Here is a 13,124-nt window from a genome sequence, read left to right as displayed (position 1 = left end):
TTTTTTAGTTTATAATCATCTGCTGATGATGTTAACATGAAGAAACGCGTCCAGTAAAAGTAAAAGTGTTTTTTGAAAAGTTGTAGTGATTTAGTGTTTTTATTTGCTGTGTAACACCAAAGGTTCCAACCCCACCGTAAATTATAGGGCTTGTTTTCACACTTCCTGTCTGCCAATGTACCGTCAGTCCGGGAAGGGTCTATAGTTCATCTATAAACATATTGTCGATTTTCGAAATCAGTACATGTATATTATTTCGTATATTTTCATTTTACTAATTTTGAAAGCACTAACATTAAAATGTTGTATCCTATATCATAGGGCTTGTTTCTCTACAATTTCCTGTCTCACAAAGTACAGTGTCGGGGAAGGGATCATCATTTGATAGTTGTCGATTTGTGAAACTGGTACACGTATATTTCTATATTTTTCATTTTATTGATTTAAAGTTTTTTTGAACCAAGTGGGAGTCCCAGTGCTTCGGTGATTAGTGTATTTATAATTTAATAAAAAAAAAATATTAATTATATTTTAGTTTATAAATATAAAGCCAACCCTCTTAGAAAACACAATCTCATTGATGGCGCAGAATTTCAGTATGGTTCTTCTAGAGAAGAAGATGGAGTGTTTAGATTTTATTAACATTTACTAACGCTTTATGAATTGGTAAAAGTAATTGTAAATTCACCATAATAAAATGTTTTAATTTGTTGTTACCAGTAATTATTTACATTAAGCATTTTAAAAGATAATTACAATGAATAAGTTAAATAAAGATGAACATAAACATATTTACATACATTACACAAATTAGCCATACAACGATATTACAAACGAGAAAACCAACATCAATCCAAATGATACTGAACAAGGTGCACCTGCCTGGTACATCGTTCTAGATGGATATTTAACAACCTAGTAAATTATTTAAATTTTTTTTCTGTTAATTTTCACATGTATTATTTTTAGTCTTTTCCTAAATTTGTTTTGAATATGTGTACCCTAAGGTCATCTGCATCGTTTCCTAGATGAATTGTTGCGGCACCAACCTCTAATAAATGAGCTAAGAACTTTTTCAAGAAAAAGCGTTTTGAATTTGGCCCTTTTCCTACGGACGGGCAAATGATTTTGAATACCCTTGTCATCTGTACATCGTATCCAGATGGACTCGTTGCGGAACAACCCTTAATAAATGAGTTACAATTTTTCGTTACTCAAGAAAACAGTGTTTTTGATCTGGCCCCTTTCCTCATGGACTGGCAAAGGGGTTTAACAGGGAAAATTGTCATCTGTATGTATCGTTTCAGTGGTCTTCCTGCTTCAGTAATAACTCTAATAAATGGCAAGATTTTTTCTGCATAATTTTATCGTGACAGTTTTTTTGATTCTGGCCCTATCCCTACGGACCGGCAAAAGATTTTGAATACGGGGTGATATACCCTTATTATCTGTACATCATTTCCATGTAGTCTCGTTGCGGCACAATCCCTAACAAATTGGCGGCGATTTTTTTTCTGTATAATTTGAAAATGACAGTTTTTGATTCTGGCCCTTCCCTACGGACCGGCAATGAGCTGAATAGTGGGTGGTGTACCCTTGTCATCTGTACATCGTTTCCAGATGGACCCGTTGCGGCACAACCCTAATAAATGAGCTACAATTTTTTTTCTGTTAATTTTCAAGATAAACAACGGTTTTTTGATTTTGGCCTTTGGACCGGCAAATGGTTTTAAATATGGGGTGTACTTTTGTCATCTGTACATCGTTCCCAGGTGGTCTCGTTGCGGCACAACCCTTAACAAATTGGCTGCGATTTTTTTTCTGTATAATTTTAGGTAAAATGACATGTTTTTTTGAATTTGCGCCCTTTCCCCTACGGACGGCAAATGGTTTGAATTACAGGTGGTTGTACCCTTGTCATCTGTATATCGTTTCTAGGTGGTCTCGTTGCGGTACAACTTTTAATAAATGAGCTACAATCTTTTTTTCTGTATAATTTTCAACGAAAAACAGCCGGTTTTTTGTTTCTGGCCCTTTCCCTACGGACCGGCAAATGGTTTTTAATACGGGGTGGTGTACCCTTGTAATCTGTATATCGTTTCCAGGTGGTCCCGTTGCGGCACAACCCTTAAAAATGAGCTACAATTTTTTTTCTGTTAATCTTTCAAGAAAACAGCGGTTTTTTGATTCTGGCCCTTTCCCTACCGACCGGCAAATGATTTTGAATATGGGGTGTTGTACCCTTGTCATCTGTAGATCGTTTCCAGGTGGTCGCGTTGCGGCACAACCCTTAAAAAATAATATAATAAAATATTTTTCTGTAAATAAATATTTAGGTAATCGTACAATTCTTTTCTGAGCCCTTTCCCATACGAGACCGCAAATAGGTTTTGATCTCGGCGGTGTGATGTTACCCTTGTCATCTGAATACATCGCTTCCAGGTGGTCTCGTTGCCGCACAACCCTTAATAAATTGAGCCTACAAATTCTTTACTTGATTAATTTTCAAGAAAACAGCCACCCACTGAGGCAATTTTTTTTGAACTTGGCCCTATTCCAAGACCGAGCCAAATGGTTCTCAAAATTCCGGCTGGTGTACTCCTTCGTAATCTGTACATCGTAGTCCAGGTAGTCATCGTTGCCGGCACAACCCTTAATAATGAACTACATAATATATATTCTGTTAATTTTCAAGAAAACAGCGGTTTTTTGACCTTGGCCCTTTCCCTACGAACCGGCAAATAATTTTGAATAAGGACTGTGGGTCACCTACCTCTTGTAAACATCGTTTCCAGATGGCCTTGTTGTGGCACAACCCTTAGTAAATGCGCTACAATTTTTTTCTGTTAATTTTCAAGAAAACAACAAGCCGCGTTTTCTGAACAACATTGCGGCCCTTTCCTACGGACCGGCAAATGGTTTGAATACGGGGTGGTACACCCTTGTCACCTGTACATCATTTCCATATGGTCTCGTTGCGGCACAAACCTTAACAAATTGGCGGCAATTTTTTTAAAAAAAAAAAAAACAATTTTTCTGTTAATTTTCAGAAACAGCAAAATATATATATTAATATACTATGAGCCTATATACTACAAGATACCGCAATGGTTTTAGAAAACTGGGCTAGTAGAATACCCTTGTCAATCCTGTACATCGTCTTCCAGGTGAGTCTCGTTGCAGGCACAACCATGTTAATAATGCAGCTAATTTATTATTATACTGATATAATTTTTAGGAGAATCAGCGGTTTCTTGTACTTGGCCCTTTTCCAACGGACCGGCAAATGATTATGAAAACGGGGTGGTGTACCCTAGTCATCTGTACATCGTTTACAGATGCCTACGTTGTGGCACAACCTTAAACAATATAGAGTGGCGATATTTATATTACTGCTAGTTCTCAATTTTAATGATAAAAATATCGGGTGGTCTTTTTTTAAATCTGGCCCTTTCCCTAAAGAACCGAGCAAATAGTTGCGAGTATAGGGTGATTACCTAGTCAACCATATACCCATCTATTCAAAGGTCTCCGCTGCTGGCACCTTTTAAATTAGTATCGAAATTTTCCTAGAACTAGATAGATTTAAATTAAGAGGATATATATAAGTTAAATCTTATCTACTCATAAATAATTGCTTCATTTTATATAAATAATAAATTTTTTTTTTTTTTTTTTTATATAACTTTATATATAATTCTTACCTAAATCTTAATCTAAATACATAAACAACAGAAAAGTGTTGCTGTAGATATATTTTAAATGAGGCGTTTCGAAACCGAGAACCGTGGATGTGGCTGAAAATGGACGAAAAGCGTCGTTGCCATATGATAACTATAAGCGGTCAGGGATCTTTTCTTGAAACCCGTGGATGGAAAAAACACGTTGGCTATCTTCAACGCCGGACTATTTTTTCCAAGGCTCCTTGATTAAGAACTAGTGTTTTAAACATAGCCATGGCATTCTAGATTGAATTTTAAAATACGATTATTTATCAAGCGAGAATGTCAAAAGTTGGCATATGATATGTCATTCTATTCAGAATGCCATTTTCTATCAAATAATGTAAACAAAATACCGAGGGTGCAATTTAAAAATCAAAAGTGGTAGTCATTTCCGGTGAAACAGGAAGTGACCAAAAACAATTGAATACGTCAATCAATCCTAATGTATGTCATATACTAACATTCTAAATCTCGTTTTTTTATCTGAAAAAATAAAAAAAAAATATAGGGGTGAGGCACTTTTGAGACGCACCCCGTATATTTGAACATGTATATCATCTGGTAAAAAAAAACGTATTTATTAAATATGGACAGATGTATTTTGTACCTGTGCCCAGTGTAACGGCTTTTTTGGAGAACACAAATTGTTTTATTCCAATTAATAATTGAACCGGAACATCCGAAGAATAACCACTACCTTTTGCCGAAGCTTCATACCAATTTATCGGATATCAAATAATTACAGTCATAGCACAGTAATTTTTACCAATCTACAAGAAAAAGCTTTAACACAGTATATACCAACAATGAAAGAAAACATAAAAGTTAAAAGTTAAATAGTCTTTAGAAAATATTGACTTAACATTAATTTTCAACACTGCGACCTGTAAAACCTGAGTTATCTATGCATATCGAGTCAGATATTTTTCAGGATATTAGTCTATTAGAGATAATTTCTGACATTTTACAGCAGTGCTTTAATGCGAGACTTTTTTCTTTTGACAGTCCTTTAAATCCATTTGGCAATTTGTTTCAATCGATTTGACATTCGAATGGACCCATAAATAGTAGATAATTTTACTTGATGCTCAATTAGGTGCAAAATTGCGACCTTATTTCGTCATAATCTCCGGATAAATTCTACAACGCCCATTTGACGGCATTCTTTAGAATGCATTGGCGTATCGTAACTCGTAACACTTTTTTGGTCAAGATTATTCTAATAATTGCACTTCACGGTGTAGGGGAGAGACGGGTTTTCGACGAATATCACGTAATTTTTCGAGCAAAAAACGGTGTTGAATGTGAGTCTGATTTAATACCAATATTGAGGGTTATTTCTTGCCACAGATTATTGTAGTAAATTTACCATCCGTTCTTTAGTTTTACTACTCGTTTGTAGAATCGCTGTATGGCTAATTTGTGGCATGTATGTAAATATGTTATAATATATCTTTATTTAACTTATTCATTGTAAATTTATCTTTTAAAATCGCCAACTTCTTGTAATATTACTATAGAGTAACAACAAATTAAAACATTTTATTATAGTGAATTTACAATTACTTTTGCAAATTCATAAAGCGTTAGTAAATATTAATAAATCTAATAAAACACTCCATCTCTTCTTGTCTAGAAGAACCATACTGAAATTCTGCGCCTTATAATAAATGGAGATCGTGTTTTCTAAGAGAGTTAGGCTTTATATTTATAGAAACTACATATAAATATAATTAATGTAATATACTTACCCTTAAATTATAAATACACTAATCACCGAAGCACTGGGACTCCCACTTGTTCAAAAAACTGCATAAAATCAATAAAATGAAAAATATACGAAATAATATACGTGTACTGATTTCTTTGAAAATCGACAACTATGAAACTATAATCCCTTCCCTGACACAAACGGTACATTGTGAGACAGGAAATTGTAGAGAGAAACAAGCCCTATGATATAGGATACAACATTTTAATGAACAGTGCTTTCCATAAAATTGATAAAATGAAAAATATACGAAATAATATACATGTACTGATTTCTTTCGAAAATCGACAACTATGTTTACCATGAATGAACTATGAACCCTTCCCGGACACAAACGGTACATTGTGAGACAGGAAATTGTAGAGAGAAACAAGCCCTATAATTACAATTGAGGGTTGGAACCTTTGGTGTTACACAGCAAAATAAAAACACTAAATCACTACAATACACCAAAACACTTTTACTTTTACACTGGACGCGCGTTTCGCTAACCATGTTAGCATCATCAGCAGATGATTATAAACTAAAGTACAATCTACAAGTTGAGCGTTTATATACTCGCCCAGTAGGCACCGAGTGGGCGCGGCAAAATCTAGCCAACCGAGTCAGAGCCCACTGAGCGTAACAGTTATTTCCGCCACTAGAGTAGTAGGAACACAAAGAACTTGAAGGAATTGGACCGTTGTCTCTGTTCATACTATCTTTACATTTATTAATTCTGATGCTTTCATATGCATCTAATTGCCTGTAATTTGAGACTTTTTTTTAAATTAATTTTAAATTATTAAGATCTATACAATGACCTTTATCAACAATATGTTCGGCAACGCAAGATTTATCCGGTCTACCACATGTTATCTGAGCCAAATGTTCTTTAAATCTAGTTAATATTGATTTTCTAGTTTGCCCAACATAACGGAAATAACTGTTACGCCCAGTGGGCTCTGACTCGGTTGGCTAGATTTTGCCACGTCCACTCGGTGCCTACTGGGCGAGTATATAAACGCTCAACTTGTAGATTGTACTTTAGTTTATAATCATCTGCTGATGATGCTAACATGGTTAGCGAAACGCGCGTCCAGTGTAAAAGTAAAAGTGTTTTGGTGTATTGTGGTGATTTAGTGTTTTTAAGCCCTATAACATAGGATACAACAATTTTTAGATTAAAATGTTCTTCGGCGTTCATTGTTTCCTCTAATTACATACGTCAATTACTTAATACGCATCAGCTTTACAAGAAGTCACGTGACGTGACGTCATTTTTACTAAATATATTATAGTAAATTCACACAAGTTTTGTGAATATGTCAGAGACATGCAATTTTATTACAAGATTGTATTTCTGATTTAATTTTAATTTTTAAACTTACGAAACTCACTGTGAAAATTATATCGTTTTGTAATAATCATTTAATATCAATAAACTGTTTTGCAAAATTATTTTTTTGTGAAACTATGCAAAAATATCTTATTTTTACAAGTTTTTTTTTTATTAAAAATGCTCTAATGTATCATTTATTTTGTAAAATGATTTATATTTTTTTCAGTGAACTGTTTAGAATGGTAGTCTTGATAAAAATCATAACGCCAAGACGGACCTTTTATCTGGCAGACAAAACTGACAGGTAAAACGGTAGGTGTAGGCGGGGCTTTCGGCTGTAGTACGAATACTTTTATACGCGATTTATTTCTATAGTTACACATCCGTGTTTAAGAAAACGAAAGAAAAATATATCTGTTTGGCGTTATTATTAATAAACAATGTAAAACGGACCGTTATATATTATGTGATTCATTTGGGATTAAGAGCATCGAGTTGGCCGAGACGGAACAAGCCTTCTAGACAGTTTATCGTTGACAATTGAATTAAAACAGCCTGCTTCTCGGTCGTGTGTTGTTTTGTTTCAGTATTTCTTGTTGGTGCAAATTACAGTCGATGTTTTTAACGACGAGGATAAGCTTTTGTTCTGTGTTTTTGTTTGTTATAATTAGCACTGCAGTAATAGGTAAATTTAATTACATATTGGTTTTTACGTGTTTGTATCGATAGTTAATTATCGTTTGAAGCTTTTTAAATGGTTAATATTATTGGGTTTTAGCAATACTAGACTTTACTAGGCAATAAAAAACATTAAGTAGCGTTCATTAAAATAAGCGTTCGGCATTTAACGTTTTATGTAAAGAGTGAAATTAAAGATAAAGGATTATACTATATCCTTATTGTAGCACATTTTTAGACAACTTTTTTATTTTTAAGATTCTGATGGTTAAACATTAACAAAATATTCCATATGTTTGGACAAAATTTTCTCGAAAATAAAGACATAATTTAAAATTCCGTTACTATACGGAAATAGATTGAAGTTTTGTGATTACAGTGATATATAATTTATATGGTTTTGTAACAAATTGTTCGCTATTTTATGGCAAATGCTTAAGCTCTGCAAACCTTAATCAAGCCTTAATTAAAGCACGTGTGTTTGGAACTTTGTGTGTGATTCATAGACTTAAAATAAAATATAGACTACACTATTTACATCTCAACGCGGACAGACAATATTTTTTGTACACATGTTTACTTCTGGGTACAGTCGACCGAGCCTTCCTCATCCAGCCTATGTTGTCACGTCTTTAATATTATCAATATTTTTTTTCTTGTTATACACATATATTGAGATATTAATACTACAGTTTAATAAAGTAGGTTTTAATATTCCAGAGATGTATTAAATAGTCCTTATACTACTAAATTATAAGTCGGATACTGTTTAAAAAGGATAAGTTCTTTACAATATGACAACACCGATTAGAGGCGAGGGAGCCTATTCATTCATTTATTACCTTGTAGTACGTGTCGCACGTGTGCGGTAAAGCTTTGTTGCCGCTATCTCCCCGGCTGTATTAACGCATTTTCTTAGCTTGTAGTGCTTAAGTGTTTATTTTATTGACTTTTTCTGTTCAAGAACTATAAAATATGGTTCGCCAGTGCCAAATTTGCAAGAAATTTGACTTAAATAATCCATTTAAGTCTTGAAACGACTTTTGACCGGTAGGCAACTCTCAATTTACCCATTGGGAGTCAGTGGCGTTGTTGTAGAAAGGCGCTTATTTAGATAATATTTTAGTAAAATGTAAAATCTGAATTTTTTCTCTTACATTACATTATTTACTTACTTACATTGTAACAAAATCATAATTATAACCCTGTTAATAATTAATAATGTTTTTATTAAAAATATATTCCGGTTTATTCTAAAATTATCTTCAGAATCTAAAATAACATACAAGAATTTTAAAATGATATTACATTATGAAACAATATTTTTTAATATACCGGGTCGTCTCAAAAGTGGCTCGCCCCTTATAATTTTTTTATTTTTTCAGATAAAAAACAGATTTGTATGTTAGTAGGTATATGACATAAATTAGATTTATTGGACGTATTCAATTGTTTTTGGTCTCTTCCTGTTTCACCGAAATGATTACATCTTTTGATTTTTAAAGGCACCCTCGGTATATTGTTACTTTATTCGATAAAAAATGATACTCTGAATAATACAAATCCTATTTTAAATTTCAATCCAGGGTGCCATGGTGTTGTTAAAAACACTAAGTTTTAATCAAGGAGCCTTGGAAAAATAGTTTTGATCGTCTAATGGGTTTCGTGTCTTGTCTAGGCCGGTTAAAAGATGTACAAATCGTATTTTTAATCATACATATGTCATATATTAGCATATTTGGAAAAAGCATTTTTTTATGAATATATTGATACCACACACTTGGTATTTCGAGTCAAATTGTCGTTATGAACCGCGTGTTACAATTACAATTAAACCATATGCGAGAATGTCAAAAGTTGACATATGATGTGTCATTCTATTCAGAGTGTCATTTTCTATCGAATAAAGTAGAAATATACCAAGGGTGCCGTTTAAAAATTAAATGTTATAGTCATTTCCGGTGAAACAGGAAGTGACCAAAACAATTGAATGCGTCAATCAATCCTAATTTATGTCATGTACTAACATACTAAATCTTGTTTTTTTATTTGAAAATATAAAAAATTATGGGGATGAGCCACTTTGGGACGCACCCGGTATAATAAAGACAGTACCGAGTTAAATAAATGTAGTTTTCATTTTATCCACTTCCTATCACCTTCCTTGCTTTAATGGAACAGATTTATGTTTTCTCTAATTTACATAAGACATCACTTAACCAGAAAAAAAATTACAACAATCATATTTTTTTTTCTCTCCCTGTCGCCGATTCTATTATATCTGTGGAATAGATCCTGTTTTGATTAATATTAGGGGTTGTAAATGTTTGACTAAAATTAATAATTTATTATTAATTTCAAAAATTACGTCATTTCGATTATAAAATTTCTTCTATAACGTGTATTTTATTATTTTTATCCTTTTTGGACTCTAAGACGTTTTTTCTAAACTTTTATTTAAAAAACCTGTCCTAAATCTTAATAAAATATAAAAAAGTTTAAATACGATATATTTTTAATTTAATTATAGCTTCATTAAAATAAAAAAAATACCCGGCTATGATACGGAGCGTTCAGGTGTACTTGAGAAACGAAAGACAGTGTTGTGTTTCTCGGCAGAGTCGTCAGGGAACGACCGTTACGACAGAGACAACCTATCTATCGCTCGTGTCGCACTCGTTATAACCAAAAACAATAACACAACAATAACAAGACAGTGTCTGACCGCATGTTCCAGCTATTTATGAATGAGATGCTTAGTCTATATTTTATTTTAAGTCTATGGTGTGATTTAACATGACAGGATCGGGCTAAACCTTAGGCAGATTTCTGAAATATAATATACAGGGTGTCATCGAAATGGTTTAAAAAAAATGAGGGGTGATAGTACTCCTAAAAATAGTAAAAAAAGTTCCTATAAGTATAGGGCGGAAAATGCATATTAAGGGAGTTAAGGGCACTGAAAAGGTGAATTTAAAAAACGGTTGTTTTGAAATTGTACGCTTAAAGAACGAGATAAAATTTCGAAAAAAAATCCTCTGCCATAAATTTTGACCCTAAATCAAATGGTGATACTTAAAAATTATTTGGAAAAGCGGAACGGGTAGTTTTTGCAAGGGTGGGGGGCTGTTTCGCGAATAACTTTTTTGAGGTTATTTTTTTTGCAACGTGGGTTCATTTTTTGAAAACTACATACTTTTTCCTACAAAAAAGGTACTCTTGTTGCACATCGCCTAGAGCGATGGTTTTCGAGAAAATTGAACGAAAATAGTTTGCTCTGATGGGTTCCTTACTGGTTAATCAAAATAAACTTATGAAAGTTATGGCGGTTCAAAAGTAACCAAGTAATTATCAAATAATTAATTGAAAAATCAAAATTTCATGATTTTTAAAACATCTTATTGCTTTAAAAAACGAAATAATCCAATTACCAAAATTCCTTATTAAAATAACGCATTCCTTAATTCATTCATAGTAAATGTTCAAAGTGACCACCATTCATTTCAATGCAGACATCTAATCTTCTTCTCCACCATTTGCGTACCCTGTGGAACATCCTTGGTGTTGGCCGAATTTGATTGGAACAGTCAATAATGCGTTGCCGTAGTTGCTCTTCAGTATTCTGAGTAAACCAAATATTATTTATTACTCGAATCCGTCTGCCTAGTTCGCAAGCACGTATCGAGTATTTCTCTAGGGCCAGTTCATGGCTATCCAATTAGGAACGCAGAGCATAACATGTATCTGCCAACCCCTCACTCTGAGTTAGTAAAGAGTTCCATATTGTACAATGCAAAAAAAATGCACAATCATCTGCCATCTGAAATTAATTCCATTTCATCCTTTCCTGCATTTCGCAGAGCCTTGAGATCATACTTACTGGAGAAAGCCTTTTACGCGGTTAACGATTTTTTTATTAATATCAAGGGTTCTAAATTTAACACACATTTACTAAATTTAAGAAATGATTTTGTTTTCTATCCATTTAAATTTAGTATTGACATTATATACAGTTGTTTATTTACATGTATGTTTATATTTTATTTATATTTAATTAAATAAATTTTTGACAATGTACAATTTCTATAATTGTATAAAGTATTGTTTTAGTTTTGTATGTTTGCTGTTAGTTTTATATGTTTTTCTATTGTTAAGTGAAGTTTTGTATGTTTTTTATATTCTTTTTTTTAAGCTTTGTCAACAAAATTGTAAAATTTTTTTTATGACAATAAAGCAATTTCTTTCTTTCTTTCTTTCTTTCTTTAAAACCCAAAAAGTTTATTTCATTTTTAAAGCAATAAGATGTTTTAAATATCATGAAATTTATGATTTTCCAATTAATTATTTAATAACTACATGGTTACTTTTGAACCGCCATAACTTTCATAAATTTATATTGATTAACTAGTTAGCAACCCATCAGGGTAAACTCTTTGTCTTCAATTTTCTCGAAAACCATCGCTCTGGGCGATTTGCAACAAGAATACCTTTTTTGTAGGAAACAGTATGTAGTTTTCAAAAAATAAACCCACGTTGCAAAAAAATAACCTCAAAAAAGTTATTCGCGAAACAACCCCCTACCCTTGCAAAAACTACCCTTTCCGCTTTTCCAAATAATTTTTAAGTAATAATTTAATTTTTTTACACCATTTCAATGACACCCTGTATATTTCTTTCGGCCACACACCCGCTTTACCCGACCCCTGAGAGCGATCCGAAAGTACAGCGTAATAGACTTTTAAGGCTGCTTGACTATCGGATAAGATGCTCTAAAAATCTTAGTTAGCGCGATTTAAATTTAGCTGCTCTAATATACAGGGTGGGATTTTCACGTCAATCTAAATAAATTTTTACCATTCTTATTATTTTAATAGAGCACTGCATTTGGCTATGTAAGTTAATTTTTTTCTTGTTTGTTTCAGGATAACTAAAAAAACATATCCTAATACAATGTAGTGAAACACTAAAGTGAATCATCTTCCACACTAGATAGAAAATTAAAATCATCAGGAATTGAACAGGAATTCGAGAAAATTTAGGAAGAAGACTGTCTAAAGGTGAACATGGATGATACAGATGGTGGACCAGGAAAAATTTTGAGGGCAAAGTCCTTGAAGCGGGGAAAGCCAGAGGAAAGAATCACTGACAGGGTAAGCTATTTAGCGTTTTTTTTTCGGAGAAGACCTGAATGAAGCTTTTTAAGCCCAGTCTATATGTTACGTTTTACCCGTCATTCTTTCTTGTTCAGTCAAAACGTATCAACTAAAATCTTGTGTATAGTCGAAAACAAAAAACAGACGTTTTACTTGAACCGAATTAAGACCGGCAAGACTGACAGGTAAAACTTTAGGTGTAGGTGAGGCTTTAGATCCGTAAGACTGTATCGATTCCGTACCGTCTGGAAGAGAGGCATTTCATTTCATATATTTTACAACTGTCTTAAATTTTTTGCAGTGTACGGTTGCACGTGATACCCTTGAGAGCCCGAAGCACTACGATCGAATAGTTCTGTACAATTTCGAGACGTAAACATAAATTGGCAATAAAGTATCTCTTGAACTTTCTCGGTTGTTTGTTTCTATCTTTGAGTAAAAAGGCTAAGGAAAAAGTGTAATATTACTTACATATA

General features: G+C 33.0%; 1 protein-coding gene across 1 annotated transcript in view; it reads left to right on the top strand.

The window, feature by feature from the left end:
• The window catches only part of LOC115888674, a 181,839-nt gene that overhangs the window by 56,407 nt on the left and 112,308 nt on the right, over positions 1-13,124 (top strand). Inside the window, exon 2 of the mRNA XM_030908455.1 lies at positions 12,418-12,645. Within this exon, the coding sequence (XP_030764315.1) occupies positions 12,559-12,645 (87 nt within the window). The 5' untranslated portion in view covers positions 12,418-12,558. The remainder of the gene's footprint in view (positions 1-12,417; positions 12,646-13,124) is intronic.

Source organism: Sitophilus oryzae, unplaced genomic scaffold (genome assembly GCF_002938485.1).
Source record: "Sitophilus oryzae breed Bouriz unplaced genomic scaffold, Soryzae_2.0 scaffold_806_pilon_pilon, whole genome shotgun sequence".
In the NCBI taxonomy this organism is placed as follows: Eukaryota; Metazoa; Arthropoda; class Insecta; order Coleoptera; family Curculionidae; genus Sitophilus; species Sitophilus oryzae.
This window is presented reverse-complemented; position numbering and strand designations above follow the sequence as displayed.